The 19682-nt window shown below is 34.1% G+C and overlaps 2 protein-coding genes across 2 annotated transcripts in view; one reads left to right on the top strand and one right to left on the bottom strand.

The window, feature by feature from the left end:
- Nucleotides 1-3694, bottom strand: part of LOC134534879 (AKT-interacting protein-like) — a 17313-nt gene extending 13619 nt beyond the window's left edge. Inside the window, exon 1 of the mRNA XM_063373545.1 lies at nt 3424-3694. Within this exon, the coding sequence (XP_063229615.1) occupies nt 3424-3447 (24 nt within the window). The 5' untranslated portion in view covers nt 3448-3694. The remainder of the gene's footprint in view (nt 1-3423) is intronic.
- Nucleotides 3588-19682, top strand: LOC134534885 (26S proteasome non-ATPase regulatory subunit 7). Its single transcript, XM_063373557.1, has 5 exons — nt 3588-4089; nt 10138-10230; nt 13026-13204; nt 15383-15586; nt 18564-19682. The coding sequence occupies exons 1-5, from the start codon at nt 3915-3917 to the stop codon at nt 18861-18863; spliced, it is 951 nt and encodes a 316-aa protein (XP_063229627.1). The 5' UTR covers nt 3588-3914; the 3' UTR covers nt 18864-19682.

Below are 19682 nucleotides of genomic sequence, written 5' to 3'. Positions count from 1 at the left end.
AATGAGCCGCACACAAGTTTTCGAGTTGTTAGGGCACTTTAAACGAGGTGAGATGAGTGAAGACCATGCTCAATCTGGGTGCCCTTCATCTTTAAACGATGAAAATGTTGAAAAAATTCCACCAAAAAATCGAGGATCATCATTTCATGATGAATGAAATTTCAGAAGAGGCAGGAGTGAGTTGGAGCTCGTGTCAGTGTATTTTGACTGAGTATTTGCAAATAAGACGTGTTGCTGCTAAATTTGTTCCTCGCCTTCTCAAACAGGATTAAAAAAAAATTCAATTTGAGCAAGGACTTCAAAAAAGAGATTGAAAGTGATCCAAACGTTTTGACCAAAGTCATTACAGGTGATGAGAGTTGGTGTTACAGGTATGACCCAGAAACCAAGCAAGCGTCAAGCCAGCGGAAGACTTCCAACTCCTACAGACAAAAAAAAAATAAAAAAAAAAATAAGTCAGGTAGAATGTTAAGACGATGATCATTGTTTTTTTGATGTTCATGGAATTATCCACTGGGACTTTATTCCCCCTGGCCAGACTATTAACCAGCACTTTTATTAGGAATTTTTAAGACATTTGCGAGAGGATGTGCGGAGAAAACGTCCGGAACTCTGGCGATAAGGTGACTGGTTCATTCATCTCGACAACGCCCTCACACACACAGCCTTAATAGTGAACCGCTATTTGGCCTCTCAAGGTGGTCTGTCGTTCCCCGCCCTCCATATTCGCTAGATCTATCCCCGTGCGACTTTTTCCTTATTACCAAGAATGAAGAAAAATCTAAAATGGAAGCGTTTTGTGAGTGTGAGCGTGTGTATGTATAAATTTTAATAACTGAGCAAAATTATTTGAGATGCACATGGCTGGGTCAGTGAAGCACTGCTAGCAGCAGAGAAGCAGGTGGCTGCAAGGTTCGTAGAATACGAAAAAAGTCTTTGATAAGGTGCCACAATAAAGGCTAATTTAGAAGTGTTTGAAAAGGTGATAAAAAAGTGATAGTCCAGTGTAGTAGACTGGGTGGGGGACTTTCTGAAGGATAGGTGGCAGTTTTACGAGAGTGCGACCGGAAAGATTCAAGAGTGCACTCATGATCATGGTGAATGGTATTGCTGAAGGAATCAACTATACGTTGAGGTTGCCTGCAAACAAATGCATGCTGTATGAGGTTTTTTGGGGGAAGGGGGACACCTCCAGAAGGACCTGGACAAGTTGGAGCGCTGGTTGGTTGCATTCAGGATGGTGATTAATGACAATGCCATGCAGCTACTGAGATTCACGAAAAAAAAAAAAAAAAGGAAGGTAGTGCAGGAAGTTTATTGTCGGACAATACCAGAGGTAGAAGGGGTATGTGGATTACAAGTACCTGGGCGCATCTTTACAGAACTATTTTGGGTGTGGGAAACAGGACCTGCATGTGGTCAAAGTGAGGCAGAGGGCACTGGGACAGCTTGGGAGAGCACTGAAAGGTACATAAAAGATAGTTAAGGCCTAAAGATAGTCCACGTTAACAAGGATGATGCTGGAGCGTTGCGGCGGTGGTTTGGACAAAATTGGTGAAAGAGACGTGAGTTTGAGAATGTACGACAAAGAGCTGACATGAGTATAGGTAAGTGGAAGAGAAATGAAAACAAGAAAGGTGAGATACATACACCATCTGTAAAACTAAGATTTTGTGGTGCTATTAAAAAAATTTCTGATGTAAAATAGTTCATATTGTATTTAGTGCCATTGAAAATTAAACACAAGTTATAATGAGTACATATTAAGCACACTCACATTGATCAACTGCATTAACAATTACTGTAAGACACTTAAAATGTGTATACAAATAGATAGCCTATATTATGAGGGTAGATTAAACAAAAAACTACAACTAAAACATGAAGTATTCTTCTATAATGTTCCTTAGCTCATGAGAAAGTTATAAATATCAATATAAAAAGTACTATTATTTTTTTTTTAAATTCAAGGAAGACAAGGGCTGGGGAGAGAAGTGGGTGTCAAGACTTTACGGGGTAAATATGTAGAGTCGCGGTATATGCGAAAAAAAATGCTAAAATTCCGAAAATACTTTTATTCTATGCTCTTTCACTTCCTCTTTTCAAATCAACCGGCGGAGATAAGAAATTCCAAATACTTTAGGAGATATCAAATTTTTTTAATTTTCATCACAATACCTGGGTATTCATGCTGCGATCACCATTGTTTCTGGTTGACGAGTATCTATTATGTTTCTTATTGGACAATTTTGTCACGTGACAGTTCCGTGATGAACCAATACGTGATTATTTACTTATTTATTAATGTTCCGTCGGAGGTATCGCGACGTAGGTGAATGACTACATCATTTCCTTCTAATGGCTAAGGAAATGTACCCGCCTCCAACTTAGGTGGGTTTTTAACGTTTCTAATTTTAAAGTCTTTTTTTTTATTTGGATATTGTTGCGCAAGTAATAAGAAACAAAAAAATTTTACGTGAGTTGTTAATTCTCATCATTTGTCCGGGTTTGTTAGGTCAGGTCAGTTACATTATAAATACTTTAAAACTAAAGAACCATTGAAATTAATTCACATTATTTTTTATGTCCGCTTAGTTTGAAAGTATTAATAATGTAACTGACCTGACCTAATCGACCATTTTATTTATTACGCATTCACGAACACACGGCAAAATAACAAAAATGGCCGCGGTCTAATGGTTGTACAGGTGTTGTATTGCAAAATTAAAAAAATTTGATATCTCCTAAAGTATTTGGAATTTCTTATCTCCGCCGGTTTTAATGAAAAGAGAAAGTGAAAGAACATATAATACAAGTAATTTCGGATTTTTAGAATTTTTTTCTCGCAAATACAGCTACTCTACATGTTAAAAATTAAAAAATTTGATATCTCGTAAAGTATTTGGAATTTCTTATCTCCACCAGTTGATTTGTAAAGAGGAAGTGAAAGAGCATAGAATAAAAGTATTTTCGGATTTTTAGCATTTTTTTTCGCATATACCGTTTCTCTACATATTTACCCTTTACAGACTACAGAGGGATGAAAAACCATGTATGTAAGATAAAAAATGTTTGCAGAATGGAAAAGGGGGAAGCACTCGTGATTTAATGATTTTGAATGACCAATAAGATAGAAAAGCTAGGCATGTCAATACGTAAATCAGTGCCATTTTGCTTCCTTAAATAAGTACACAGAAATAAAAATTGCATTTACAATAATAATATTTAGTATTAAGAAAGCAACTGTGATATTCTAATACATTTTTTGTTACCTTAAATAATTTTATATTTTGCTATTTTGTTTATGTTTATACGTGCAAAAAAAAAACACTTTTTTTAAAATAGTATTTTTTTCTTTATCACAATGTAAAATTTATCCATACAGCACTTCGTATCATTATTAAAAGTTCGTATAATATTTACCTTCCCTGATGAATGCGATGCCATTCTAAATTTATATAAAATACTTTCGTCTGCTTTCTGTAACCATGTTATTTGTTTACAAACATAACGAGTGTAGAATACATTGGATTTGACATCACTTTTTCGCTCGGGGATATTCACTCGTTGTGAAACAATTAGAGAAACTTTCTCTAATCTCTATTGTGAAACTATCTATGGTCTAAGTGTGAAACGTGCGATTTAAAATTAAATATGGTTGATGATTGATGTTTCTACTTTTGTGATATTTTACTCTGCAAATGAAGCTTGAAAAATGTATTTGTTATTTAGAAAACACCTGCATTGGCTATTTTATAAGTTTCTTAATTAATAAGAAATATGGCGAATTAGTCAAGTTTTCTATAATTTGTTGCGTTCTTGTGTTGCCTACACTGGAAATATAAAAAAAATTAACAAATGATGAACGTTTTGGTTATTGTCAATTCATTCAAGTTGTAAAGAATACCACAAAAATGCCTGCTCAAGAAATTGTAACAAGTAAAGTAGTGGTGCATCCTTTGGTGTTACTTAGTGTAGTGGATCATTTTAATCGAATGGGAAAAATTGGGAACCAAAAACGAGTTGTGGGCGTTCTCCTGGGTTGCTGGAGAGCGAAAGGAATGCTGGACGTATCCAATAGTTTTGCAGGTTAGTATTTGAACAGAACAATAGTATGTTGTTTAAAATTTGAACTGAAATGTGATATTTTTAAAAATTTAGAATAGTTGTTTTTTTGGTGAAAAATACTCCCTCAGAAAATGAAATTTTTGAGTATATACTACTTTCAATATTCTTTGATAACTAGTAATAATATTTGAGACTTTTTAGTACAACATGAAGTTGTTAAAATGTATTTTGTTATTAAATTTAGTTCCAGTTAGTCACTATTTTCAACATTTATCTGTCATTTTTAAAGCTTAGTGTGGGCTGCATCCAAATACTAGCCCAATAGCTCCCTTAACTAAAGGATCCACTAAATGTGCATCTTAGTGGATGCAGCCATCTTTGCTTTGTTTCCGAATTCTGTCAAAGGATGCAAATGCATCCCTACATGGATCCACTAAAGTAGAGATTTGTATCAATGCGACCTTACATTCATTATCTTCGAAATTGTTTCTTTTGTTTGTATATAATATTACTTAAGATTTTTGGCATAACTTAATAACCGTAAGTGGTAACTCAAGCAGAGACAAATAAAAATGTTCCGTAAAACAGTCGACTCGGAGACTTTTTTTATGGTTTTTGGGTCGTAGGTAGGTAACAGGTTAAGATAATCAAATACAACCTTTACCATTAATTTAAGAGTAGTTCATTTATTAAATCTCAGCCTTATTTAACCCCTTTAAATGTTATGTTAAAGAATAAAATAATAAACAAATGTGTCCAGGTCAACCATGTAAAACGGTGTTGACTCGGACACTGACCTTAATAACATTATAATAAAGAAACTTGCCTTCTACGTCCGCACTCGGACCCGTTATTACGTAAACCTAACTGTTTACATAATTTTTTATGGGTTTCAGACTAATGCTTACGATATGAGGGGGCATAAGTAATAAAAACTTGCTTGTACCACACATGAAAACAAACATAATAATGAATACAAAAAAAAGAAAACATCACATTATAATGCTAGGAAACAACTGCAGTTTCAATTGACAATATAGCCATCAAATGAGTATTTAAATTTGAAGGACACCAAGCGGTCGTTTTTGTAGTTAAAAGCTGGCAGTCCGAGACTCCGCTCAACTTGCTGGTAGTCAGACACTTTTGTCCTCTGGCTCTGCCCACTTAAAAACGAAATTATTTGTGTTTCGGGCGAATCACATGAAGAGTCCATCAGGAACAATTTCTTCCACCAGCCCCACAAAGTATTTCACACTTCTCTTGCTGGCGAATTTCACCAACAACCAGTCACCAACACTTGTATTCTTGAAGACAAGTTCGTCATCAGGAACTTCTTCAGTGTCCGATAAAAGAAACTCGTTAGAAGAGTCTTTCAGAGAGGAGTGCCCCTCCTCACTAGATGAAGACAATTCCCTCAACCGCTTTCTAATTTTCTTCCCCTCTTTGTTTGGCTTTGCAATCTTTGATTTTACACTGCTGGATGAAGGTTTCGGATCGGCAACCTCGATATCTTGAGCTGAAATGCTGAGTCCTGGAGCAACATTTACTTTTTTCTTCCTCTTAGGTTTGTTGTCACCAGTGTCATGGCGGAGAGTAGACAAAAAGTCAATTACTACCTCTCCTACTAGCTGCCTTGGCTTCTTAGTAGGAGACTCCTCAATTTGGGTTTCTGGTTTCTTTACCAGTTTCCTCAAAACATGTTTGGCGTTAAGTGGACTAATTCCACAGGCTCGAAACCCAGCTTCTAGGTTTTTTTGCTGATTAGGCGATATTACCTCGCAGAGCTTTTTCAATAGAGGAAGGAACAATTGCTTCGGTAGATTGCTCAGTCTGCGGTCTGCTTGCAGTTTCCATTCTAGGAGAATCTGTCTCCAAGCTCCCTTCAATGGCCTAAAAAAAGCTACGTCGAGGGGTTGCAACAAGTGTGTTGCATTGGGGGGAAGACAAACAAATTTGAATTTGTTTGACTCGCAAAGGTTCTGTATGTCTTCAGAGAAATGTGTTGAAAGGTTGTCACCAATGACAAATTTCTTACCTTCACAAAACTTTGCCCCAAGGCAAAACAATGGTTTTAAACCAGTCCAAAAATGTATCCTTGTCAATCCATCCAGATTTTGACCAGTTGTAACGAGCCCCAGGTGGGCCTCCTGACACCCAAGTGTCATAAATTCTTTCTGCCTTGTAACAGACATAAGGAGGCAATAAATTCCCACTTGCTGTTCCAGCGAACATGAGGGAGATACAGCTTTTTGAGCTGTTCAGAATCCGCTCTGGGTATTTTGTACCCCGTTTAAAAATACATTTTGTTGAGCCAGGGTCATCCCTCAGGTTGGTTTCATCATAGTTTAGTATGTTGGCTGGCGGTGTGTCACCAATAGTCACTTTAAGGTTTTCAAAGTATTTTGAAACCTGATCATGGCTGATTATTGCTCGCCTATGGGTGATGTTTCTACTCATGCGTAGTCTGAGATCTGGATTTCTGGACAAAAATCCGTTAACCCATTCTTCTCCAGGAAAGTTGTTTTTAAAAACAGGAACCTGGCGGCCTTCCTTCTCCAATTACATTTTCACAACAAGGCGTATGTCGAGTTGAGTGAAAGGAAAACCCCATTCTGCTACTTTAGCGGCATGGGCAGCAAAAACCCTTTCTTCAGCTTCTGAAAATATTGGCTGTTTGCCATGAGGGCCTTTGTATTTTCCAGAAACATGATCACTTAAAGTGGATTTTGGTAAAGAATATTTCTTTGCAGCTGCTCTAAGTGATATTTTTTTGTCTTTAATTTCTTGAACGACTTTTTGCAAAAGTTCATATCGTTCACTCATTTTCACTCATTGAACACTAATTAATGACACTAACAGCAATAAGTTAAATAATAATAATAATAAAACTTAAAACACGACTCAAGTAAACACTGGTTAACAGAAAGACACTGCATTCACCTCTAAATGTATATATTGCGGTATTTGGTGGGAAGTGCGCTAGCAGACTTGATAATGCCTAGAGTTTACAGGTCCGAATCTCACTCTGTTGAAGTGTCCGGGTTAAAACTGGATTATCTTTTCCTCGAATATCTTTTTTTTTAATTAGCGAAATAAGCTTTTAACTATCAAAATCTTGTTCACGAGAAAATACTGAACATAATTATATCAACTATAACATCTTTGTCAATAAATATTGAATCTTATAAACCTTAGTTGGACAAAAATATATTTTTTTAAGAAGTGAACTATTGGTATTCTTGCAAGTGACAAGACAAAAAAATACAGCAATTCTTCTCATACTCGTACAGCAGTTTACCTTGTGTTTTTAAGCACATTTCAGTGCCATGATCATCTTTATAGCACATCTGGTGAGTTGGTAGTTAATATTTTAAAAATAGTCTGCATGCTGTCCGGGTCAACAACCCCTGTCCGAGTCAAGACGGTTTTACGGTTCATAAAAATTGCATAAATGCAAACTTCAACTTGTAAGGGTAATAAAGCTCATGTTAAAATTTTTTTAATATTTTGAAATTCATAACAAGCTAATATGTATAATGTCTATGCTACATTAAAATTTTAAAATTTGTCAATATTTACGTTTTGCTGAATATTTGTATACATCACATCTCTAAATAGCTACGTGCACATTAGTATAACCAACTGCAAACAGGTGGTGCTAGCAGTAAAAGTATTTGGATAACATTCATTCCTTAAAAATGTGTCCTTTACATTGTGGCTGCATTTGCTAAGGGATGACGCTAAAGGATGATGCATCCCAATCGGATACAGCCATTGTTTGTGTAGACATTAACATTTGTCAAAAAAATTTGCTTTGCAGCATTTCTTGTATAAATTTTACTAAAAATATGCAGTCTTACACAACATGTATGACAACTGCACTGTAAAATCATTATAACATGCATCAGTGCCTACAATGACCTTTTTAAACCATCAAAACATTAATTAAATTTTCAAATTTATACTAGAATATCAATTTGCCCATATCCGCTCTAACTGTTCAATTTCAAATGTATCACTTCGACAACACAAATCACCCCTTATGTTAACAAATGACATAAAATATCAGTATAGCCTGTATCGAAATGCCCCTTAAATGAATCATCAAGCACTGTTAATAGTACCACTCAAAAATACTATTTTCACAATTGTATATAGGTACATTAATATATATAAGTAATATAAAAATATGTGTTTTTTTTCTTCCCCTTTTGAAAAGTCATTTTGTTCAAGAATTACTATGTGCATAGGGCTGACCACCAGCTGATAAAATTACAATTAAATGTTAACTTTGTGATTGTGACAGCACTTGCACACATCTGTCATGCATGTTATTGGCTCATGTCGTTTGACACGGTGCATAGTGCAGCTGACCAGTGTGCCGACCAAATAAAAAAAAAAGGCCCTGGATTGCATCTGCCAATGATGGTGATTTGGTGTCTGGTTGGCGTAACTGCAGATTGGCAAGGTGTAGCTGTACCGACTGTACCAACAGAATTTTAATCTGGTCGGTATACTGGTCAGCTGGTGATTAAAACCGTGCACAGTAATTCTTGAACAAAACTAGGTACTTTTCCAAGGAAAAAAACACACATGGTAACAGTTCCATATCACACATTCAAGATAATTTTTTGATCCCGATGGCATGATCCTGTAGACATTGACATAATGCTTGCTGTTTTAATTTAACATTTGTAACAATGAATTATGATTTGTAAGTTGAATACAAATTGAAAAACTTCCACAAGACACTGACATAATTTGTTTGCTTTGTGATATGCAAGTTCTTATTATGTCCAGGATCTTTTGACGTACTAAATTAAAACAGCAAGATTGATGTACCACAGGATTACTATATACAGCATTATGACATCAGAATCAAGGGATAAAAATATATACATGACATGGAGCAATTATATTACCAGGGTTCGTATGCCTCTTCAACTTTCTTTTAAAAGTCCTTAGTTCATTTCTATTCTTTAAGGGCCCGTAAATGTCTGTAAATATATGTCCCCTAGTAAAATTATTATTCCAGTCGTATACAATACATTGAGTTGTATGTATAATTAAGTACCTATTTCGTTTTGAACTCTATAGCAGAAAAGCAATGTTTCGCACATGCACTTTGTGAGTTTTCCGCTATGGTATTTAGCTCCTTAAATACCCTTTGTGCCTGCATTTCTTGTTTTAATAGTGAAGCAGATAATTTTTTTTTTGATAATAATTTTACTAGTGGTTCCTAAACTATGAGTAAAAAAAATCAATTGTTATTCATGTATAGCTGATGGTACCCAAATAATTAAAGATCTTCTTAAAAACTCCTTAATTTTTAATAATGTGATGAGGTAATAACCATTATTACCTTAAAACATGAGGGTGTCTAAAGGTCACAAAGTTCACGAAAAGGTAACACAACTGAAGGACTAATCACCAAAATCCCTAAGTAGTCTTTAAATAAACAGTAATAGTGCCGGAAGTCAAAACTATAATTTCCAATAGCCTGTTGATAATTTTTGGTGTGTGACATATCACTTCAATTTATAGCAGCTCACTAGGTTTGATAGTTGGGGACTGTACACTTCATGAGGAAATCATCTTTAAAATAATAAATTTATTTTGTGCATGTTTGTGTAGAAAAATGCATAATGGTGCCCTGTAGTTAGCTAGCCGAAAAAATCTCGTTAGTTATGCTTTCTGCCAGTAAAACATTTTATTTTGGGTTAGCAAGATCATTCCTGGCTTTTTTTCAGGAGGGGGAGGGGAGAGGGAGATGGAGCTGAGTTAGAGTTGTTTGAATGTTGCCATAAGTAGTGGTTGAGCTAGATGGTATGTTGGGAGTAAATGAAACTGTTCTTTACTGTCGGCCTAAAAGTTGCATATTTGTGTGTGTGTGTGTGTGTGATGTACCGTACCTATTTTTTTTTATGTATATTTTTTTAATAAATGAGGCATAAAATTTGATGTCTATCTTCTATTTTGCCAGTTTAGTTTAAGTAGACTTTCTGAATATAATATTTTCCATTTTGTTTGAAATGTAGTAATTTGTGCTGTTAACTTTTGTGTCTATAGTTCCATTTGACGAAGATGACAAGGACAAGACGGTGTGGTTCCTGGACCATGATTATTTGGAGAACATGTACGGGATGTTTAAGAAAGTGAATGGTGAGCAAGTATCTGTAACACTGTTTTTTTACCTGCTGTTGCATTTACGAGCACTTAAGAGTGGGATAAAATAATAGCTACTAGAAATTCCAGCTGCTTGAAGCGTAACATGTGCGCCTGATATTGTGCGTTAGACAGATATTGCTCTGAGTCCCTCGTGATAGGCGACACTTCTCAGTCCCACGATAAGGACCGAAAGGGGTGGGGTGGCACTGCGAGGTAGTCGGATTTAGTTTTCCTTGCTGTCGCTGTTAGCTAGGGATATATGAATGGATGTTCATTTATAAATGGCGAAAACAAACGCACGTTTTTTAAAAGGTAATGCTCGGTAAATTGCATTTGTCTGTGCGAAGAAAACGGAATAGAGGTAAAAATCTAGCAAATTGGAGAGAGAAAAATAAGTAAGTACACAAATTCTCTTCACCAAGTCAACCAATTTCGATGAAAATTGGCATTTATGTGTAATTTTTTCCAACTTGAGAGATATGATTGTTTTTATTTCAATATTGGTCTTAATCATTTATAATTAATAATAAATAATAAATAACCGATCGCCATGGGTAAACAAAAGATCATAGGTCATAAACATACAAACAGTAATTGTGTGACATTTCTCTATGTCCAACACACTGTCATATAGCGCTATCCAGTTTGCTTTAACTCGCAGACAATAAAGCTCTATGTGTTTAGCCCGGGCAACGCCGGGTACTGCAGCTATTACTTTTATATGCTACGTAATGAAACAACATGATAGCTTTGAAAACTTGTAATATTTAATGTATATTATCAATTTGTATGTAACCCCGAGGTAAACTATTGTAACTTATGTATTTTGTTTACAAAGTTTTGTGTAATTATTCGTATTTTGTGCTGTGCTTATAAGTGTTGGAACTGCAAAATCTGTAAAACTTATCCTCCAATAAATGCCTTGCAAAGTAATATCCCACGGTATATTTAGTTCGTTTAATTTTTATACAACTATTATTATTTGGTTGAAAATAAAATGTATGCCAAGTAACCTAAAATCAACTAAAAATTATTAATAGTATATCCACAATCCAGTTAAATATTTGTAAATAAACGGTACTATAAAATATATATGTGCAAAGGATACTCTAAGAATTATGTAAATGAGGTGGACGCGAATGCAATGACAAGAGAAATGCAGAGTAACCCGACAAGACATGTGTTATCGAAAACCAGACCTTCCTCTACACCTCTTCCACACATTCGTCAACAAGGCGCAGATAACAGCGGGAACCCGACCACTCTAAAGGCGAGGATTATCTGCAGCGCTCGGGTCTTGCTGAAGGGATGGAATAAAAGTGTCCTATCTCCAAACAGTGAAGTGGCAAATTTTCGGCTCAAACATGAATGTGCAGTATCTTATGCGTGTGCAAGTAATTCACAATTGTATGAAGATAATTATTTCCAAAAATCATATACTATAAAATAATGTTACATGTAAATCGTTCAGTTTTTACTTTTTTGTTATTCCGATTACTTTATTTTCTGCAAGTTGTCAAATTTGAGCTAATATAAACCTTTTTACTAATTAATTTTGCTTATTAATAACAACATTTACCGCATTCTGACAACTGGGATCAGTCATTATATCTTTCCTCAATGATGTGTAAAAATCTCATTCATCTGCATTAACTAGTTTGACCTCTACTTGCCGTCTCATTGACCACTAAAACAGCTCTAAATGAAGCCCTTTATCACCCTCTTAAAGCCAGCATTCAGTCAGCTCTGCTGTTATCAGGAATAGTGTGTTCAACTCGGCAGTACCAGGCTTACCCTGATGCTTTTGGTGTCCAGTTGCACCATAGGATTGTAATGAAGTCGTACTTTGTTTTAGACTGGCAACTTCTTTAACAGTGTATTGCAGTCAATACACTTATTTCTGTTTAAACCACAGCACCGTAGAGAATGTTGATTACGCCATATTTAAAATATGCGAGCATTTTGTTGACATAAGGAATCATTGGTCATAATGAGCTAAAACGTTATTATACGTTGATGTGGCCTGCACCGGTAGAAAAATTGCCCAATTCACATGAGGAACAAAGTTCTTTATTAATGCACAACAATCTCTTAAGGTGTACCTTTTTTATCATTGATGTTTCACGAGTCAATCTAACTTAATGACATAGTTATACCTCTGTACCAGCTGTTTCAAAAACTTCCATTGCTTTTTTAATAGTTGTATAGATTGGTGTGGTAATGGGGGAAGGCAGGTAAAAGAATTTTCTGCCCCATAAAACAAGAAATTTTAATTAAACATTTTGCTAGTCACTTGTTACAATTGGTTCTTTAAATGATTCTTGAGTGGGGAAGAGTGATTTAAACCTTTTTTTTTTTGGATATACACTATTGCTTGTTTACAGTTTGTCATGGAAAAAACTCACAGAGGTTTTTCTATGACTTCGAATTGTAAGCTAGCAATGCCATATGTCCAAGAAATTGTTTTAAATCATTGTTACACATTGGTGGTGACTTTTGGTTTTTGTAATATATATACTCTAGACACAATTTTAAATTTAATATGTGTAAGTTTTCATTTTTTTAAAAATAAATTTGCATTTAAATTGATTGAAAGTGTGTTTTGGTTTCAGAACAATAATTTTTTTCATATAATAAATGTTGTGATATAAATACTATTTAGTTCTACTCTTTACCAAGTATACCAAGTGAATCTAGTAAGGAAAATGAAGTGTCTGTATTGGTTGTTGTTTTGTTAGGTGCAAAAACAAAGTCTGTTGCTTAAGATGTGACCGTGTGGTTGGTTCCAGCTCGCGAGAAGATAGTTGGCTGGTACCACACTGGACCGAAACTGCATCAGAACGATGTCGCCATCAATGAGCTAGTACGGCGATACTGCTCCAACTCCGTCCTCGTCATCATAGACGCAGAGCCGAAGGATTTGGGCCTGCCCACGGAGGCATACCGTATGGTCGAGGAAGTGCACGATGTAAGGAGTTAGTGCAGTCCAAGTTGTGTTCAAGGGGAATTGAGTTCACTTCATTGAATCTTCAGCGTGTACGTAAAATCAATTGTGGTATATTCATTTTCAAAATTTTAATACCAGATGTCTCAGAACTCAACGTCCAGCCGAGGAAAGTAGATAGGCCAGTTAATGATGGTTATGAATTTAAAAAAAAAAAAATTTGTCATAGTCTTTGAAATAAAGTTTTTTTTCTTCAGTTAAAAATTTCTACCCTGCACCAAATTATTGGATAGGCCTACTGTGGCTACTTTTTATATTCTATTCTAATTTTTGTTACGGAATCCTGAATGACACAACTATTGATAACAATTAAAAATAAAAATCGAACATTGGGGAAAACATTTCTTACCTTGCTTATTTGGCAAAATATTTTAATTAGGTAACATGGACTGTACATACTGTAAAAAAAGTTATGATGCTAAATTGGGGAGTTCAATTTAAAGGTGGCTCAATAAACAAAATTTTAAAAGTACAACACTGACCACTTATTTTAAAAAAAAATTAGTTTAACTTGTTTTCTTTAAGGCAGATATTTTAGATTTTGATCAGTTACTATATTTTTCAACTAAGTCCATTTTTGAGTATTTAATGACAATAAATTTTATCACCTAAAAAAATATTGTAACCAAATTGTTAAAATTGCAGTTTGTACCATTTTGATTGTTTTGTACTTGGCAACATTTTTTCCGGCTGGAGTTCATATTCAAACTTAACGTTTAGGTACATTTATGAATTTACATACAGCATAAAAAAAATTATTCAAATTGCATTTGGTATTTTATATAGCCTAAGTTTTCATGGTTTACAGTGTTTCTGAACAAGTGTTGAATTTTGTTTCAGTTATAAGGCTCATGTGTGTTTTTATAAGACATTATCTTTGTCTATTAAATACAGTTGTGTACAATGTTGTAGTTTATTACGTAACGTAGGTGGTGTTAAAATTGTAAGTATAAAAGGTTTTTCCATCAAGTAAACTGAACTGTGATATATATTATTCTTGTTGCTGGATTATAAAATTTTGTTTTTCCAAGATTTTTTCAGAGGAGATATATAATTTTTCCAAAGTTCGGTGATGTCTGTTTTCCAGACTCTTATTCTGTGTTGCGGGATCCTATCCACCTCTACTTATAACAATATATAAATCTGTACCCCGTAAACAAAACTATAATTTTACAAGAAAGCAAGTTTCTGGGCCATGTCAACATTGTGTTCTCCACCTGTGAACCAACTTTGATGTGTCTGTTTTCGCTATTTATAGTAACTGAACATAATGTTTTGTACCACTATTGAGAGAAAAATACAGTTAAACCTCGGCTATACATACTAACTGGGACCAAAGGCAATCCGGACAATCGAAAATCTGGATAATCTGTGTATTATGGGTAATAAGCAAAACAAAATCCTTAAATAAGCAGGCTTACCGTTTACAACGATAAAAAAAAACAAGTTTTGTAACACAAATACCTGGTATGCATGCCCTATATTGTTTACAAGACATTAAAAAAATTTAAAAATATCTTTTCACATTTCTTAATAAGGAATTACTCCAATCTCTTCTGTTTGAAACATGTATGGTGTTTGAATGAAGCACGGTCACGCAAAGTCTTGATCATTAATAGTTCAGCTGGAGTGGTGTCAGGCTGACGCTCCCAGTACTCCGTTATGTTTTTCAGCTGGTGCGCTTTCTTAAACTCGACAAATGCATTTTATTACCACAACTATACCATCCATGCAGGAACTGTACATTGTATCAAATTAAAAAGTTAATATTTGGCATACTCATAAATACGTTCACGCTAGTGTAGTTAAAAATCTTTATGTCAAGATTTTACTGTATTTTCATCATGGAAATGGTGTCAATTATCTTTCATAAAAAAGGGCCATGGGATTCTTTACCTTTGAGGTACAGAAAATTGAAATATTATAAAACTTTATTGAGAATTTAAATTTAACTGACTCTTGCTGTATACCTCACGAATAATTCATGTTTTAGCAGGAAATAATGTAATTGCTCATATTTTGTGATTTAAAATTGTTTTTTTTATCATGCCCTGTAAAAGTTGTGTAGCCTTCTTTTTACTATTATGTTTACCTGTACCGTATTTGTTGCTTGGACTGCTTGCAATTTCCCATGATTCTCAGGACGGCTCGCCCACGTCGAAAACCTTCGAGCACGTGCCGAGCGAGATTGGTGCGGAGGAGGCGGAGGAGGTGGGGGTGGAGCACCTGCTGCGGGACATCAAGGACACCACGGTGGGGACTCTGTCGCAGAGGATCACCAATCAGCTGCTGGGCCTGAAGGGTTTGCACCTGCAGATTCGAGACATCAGGAACTACCTCCTGCAGGTCGTATTATCTCTATTTTACCTATCATTTCATTACTGTATTAAAATTGTGAAATTCATGGAATACTCTGTGCATTAAATTTTAGAATTGTTTGAGAATCTTAATATGTTATAGAAATGAATTTAAAAAAAAATGAAGTAGGGACAAAATTATTTTTATTTAGAAATTGCTGTGGCAAACTATTTTTTGACATGGATATCGATCTATAAACAACAAACATTGAAGACTGTGACTGTCCTTGCACTAAACCTTTCAAAACTGAACTTGTATCCATAGTCTAATGTTTCTATTACATGTCTATTGCAGACATAATTATAGAAAACTATCCAAGATATTCGTTAAAACTGTTATGTCTGCACATAGTCCTCAACCTGATTGGTTGCGATTGTGGTTGCTTGGCCCACCAAGCATCTGTCCTTTGTTTGCTGCACCACCAACAACATAACCTACTCACACATCCAGCCTTCGTGCCCATTGGCATGGTTGCCAATTTAGATATTTGCACCACAATATCAATACTTTACAGAAAACAAATAGCATTCTTGGTACAGGTACTGATGTCTGCCAGTTATTTTTTGATGTGTAAACATCTTAGCTCTCGGTATGCAGCGTTTGGTACGAGTAATTTCGTGAGTGGAACGGAAGTCGCATGAAACGGAAATATGTATCCATGGTGCTGCCATTTGTGGTGGATGACGTGAACCAAAATTCAGAGAGACAAAGGAAAACATTATAGTATTAACTGCTTAATGAATTTTAACGATAGGGGTGTATTTTAGTAAAATTCCTTTTATCAAAAATCGGGTCCAAAATTAGTTTTGTGGTATTTTTTCAAGTCTTTTTCGATTTTATTTTTATTATATAGTTAAACCATTCATTCTGTAAATCAAATAATTTGATGGTCAGCATAGCTACTCTGGCAGCAAATTCTATTGGCGGGTATGGAAACTACGTGTGATTCGCTTTAAGACATGTAATTGGAAACACAATTTTTATTTATTTATCATGCTCATCATTATTTTAAATATATTATTTTAAATAATTCTAGGTTGCATTTCGGGTCTTGAGTATTACAAGTTTGTTTGCAAAGTAAGAACACATTAATTGCTTGTTACCGATCTTAAGATGTTTACACATTTCTAGCGATTACCGAAAGACTCGCTCATGTTTTTCCAGAACTCTTTTTTCTTACAAGAGTACTTTTAGATGTATCAATATTTCCATTTATATACTAAATGTAAATATACATTTTTTAGGTATTGATAAACTGTGAATAAAGTGTTTAACGTCATGTGGAAAAAAAGTGTTGTGAATGTAAACCGCAACTGGCTGCATTTGTTTGGTTTACTGCAGTGAAGCGCTATTAACATTTAAACCACGAATATTCAAAATGTTAAAAATATTATAAACGAGATAAATTGTACAATTGCTAAAGAAGCACATGCAAAAAATACTCACTTTTCAAATAAAATTATTATGGCAAAACAACCATCATCACTCAAACAATTTTTTTTTTTACTTCAAATCATGTATACAACTTTCTGTGACAGTGTCCTTTCTTATTGTAGTATAATTTCCCAAGCAAACCTTTGATAATGATTGCAACTCTTTCTCTCAGATAGATTAATTACTACAGGTTTCCCATCTTTGAAGCATGACCGAACTTGTGCTATGCTGTGTTGTCATATGGCGTTGTCAAGTTTCGAATAAGCTGAGCATCATGCTTTTTCAACTCATATTTTACAAAAAAAAAATTGAGTATATTTTATTTGGTTTAAATACTGCGTCTGTGCGATTCCCCGATTTTTCTATTCCGATTTTGGTTCCTTTAAAATACTTGATCCGAAACTGACTTTTCAAATCTTTGGTTTCGGTTCCGCCTTATTTTTTTTACGTTTATGTTCTCTCACGTAGTGATACGTTTATCATGCGGGAAAGGTAAAAAAAAAAATGACCAATGTCTTTTGATGTTATATTGCACAAAAAAATGTATGTCAGATTGGTAGTTTGCAACGAATTTGGGAAAATAATAGGAATCAAAAGATGCCATCTTAGTTACAGCAATTTTTAGGCCGTAATTTCTTTGAATTATTTTTGTTTTCGTTTAAGTATGGTATATTTGAATAAACTGGCTGCTTCACCATTGAAACAATATGGCATCTTTCAGTTTGTTTCATATATTGGTGATACTGTTTTTTAACATTTGGAATATTATGATTTCTGGCTGTTTGTACGTTAAAGGCCAATTACTATATACCTGAACAGAGCATCACATGCAAGGAAAACATGCCATTATAAAACAAAGTATTTAAATGTAGACTATAAAGAAAAAAAAATTATGTTAATTTTAAGAAAATTGTATAAATGTTTGCAAAAAATGCTGAACGAAAAAAATTAGAATGTATCTCAGCCATCACGATTTTGACTCTAGTAAATATTGTCCTACCTATTACAAGATGTGAGGTTAGCTTAAAAATACATACTTAAAAAATAAAATAAAAATAAAGTTTTAGGCTAATGAAAGATTGTAGGTACTCCTCTTTTCTGTTATTTTAATTGTTTTTAGTAACTTAATAATGACTCGGTTACCATCATTCATATTTCGTGTAGCAATACTTATAAAAAATAAATAAATAAAAAAAAAAAAGAGAGAGAACTGAGGTTTTTGATGTAAAACTGCAACCGAACCGACCAATAAAAACCAGAATCACACAGCCATAACAAATACAGTATTCATATGTAAGATGCTGTATTCAAATTTCATTTTATCCTGTAAGGAGAGATCTTGACCATTTTGAATTCATACAATTTCCTCAATATGAATATATTTGCTCATGTTTATATATTTCCTGAGACTGCTAGTAAGTGATTGTTTGTAACTGATCAAGAAAGTTCTATAACCTAAAAATTAATAAACTCAAAGAAAGCTTCTTCTTCCCAAATGTTCCACGAATAACATTGTGTCGATTGTTTGCAGGTGGTGCAAGGGAAGCTACCTATCAACCATCAGATAGTTTACCAGTTGCAAGACATTTTCAACCTCCTTCCAGACATCAACGATAACAATTTTGTGAACTCGCTTTACGTGAAGACAAACGACCAGATGCTTGTAGTGTATTTGGCAGCCCTCATCCGATCCATCATTGCCTTGCACAACCTCATAAACAACAAACTTACCAATAGGGATGCAGAGAAGAAGGAAGGGAAGAAGGACGAACCTAAAGACAAAAAAGAAGACAAGACAAAAGAGGAAACAAAAGAAGAAAAGAAAAAATAGAACAGCATTGTGACTAAGTTTGGTGATAAATTTGTTTTACTCTGAAACTTAAAAAAATACCTCAGTTAAAATTGAAGAACTGTTGTAAGTGCATTTCCATAATTTTGGAAGGATTCTGTGGACTTAACTTTTTTTGTTTACTTTTTAAAAAATTAACTTCTTCCATTGAAGCATAAACTTTTGACTCAAATAAGAAGTACAAAACAGTTGTAAAATTATAACTATGATTTATTAAAAAAAAATATATATATTCTGCAACAATTTTATATTGATATTATCTTAGTTATATTTTTTGTTACAAAGTTATACAGTGAATTTGTGCTTAATGTGAGTAATTTGAATTTACTTTTCCTTATCAAGGTGCTGTACAGGGATGGGAAAACATTTGTTTTAATTGAGTTTTGAAACACTTTTTTTTTGCACTAATGCTTATCTTAATTTATGGTTATAATAAGTACACACAACAAAGTGAATAAAGTTGCTGTAAATTTATTTAATGTATGAATTAGGTTTAAAAAATTTGTAGTAGTGTCAAATGTCATCATTTGTTAAGTATCAGGTCGACTGTTAATGAATGTGATTGCTTAGATTTACACCTGCAATATCAGTTTCTCTTGATAAACTAAAATATGTATGATGAAAATATCACTTCTGTTATGAAAGTGACAAAGTTAGTATGGAAATCATGAATAAACAATGCTGAAAAAAGCCTGAAACTGTACTGATCCCATGTTTTGTTATAATTATTTTTTAATAATTTTTATTTGATAACATATCTTGATGTATGAAATATTTAATTCAATATATCTTTTATATAAA

The sequence above is a fragment of the Bacillus rossius genome, chromosome 1 (assembly GCF_032445375.1).
Source record: "Bacillus rossius redtenbacheri isolate Brsri chromosome 1, Brsri_v3, whole genome shotgun sequence".
NCBI lineage: Eukaryota > Metazoa > Arthropoda > Insecta > Phasmatodea > Bacillidae > Bacillus > Bacillus rossius.
This window is presented reverse-complemented; position numbering and strand designations above follow the sequence as displayed.

Coding starts and splice junctions, on each gene's coding strand:
- LOC134534885 (XM_063373557.1), top strand. CDS start 3,915: ATGCCTGCTCAAGAAATTGTAACAAGTAAAGTAGTGGTGCATCCTTTG. Junction 4,090..10,137: donor CGTATCCAATAGTTTTGCAG/GTTAGTATTTGA, acceptor TTGTGTCTATAG/TTCCATTTGACGAAGATGAC. Junction 15,587..18,563: donor TCAGGAACTACCTCCTGCAG/GTCGTATTATCT, acceptor GATTGTTTGCAG/GTGGTGCAAGGGAAGCTACC.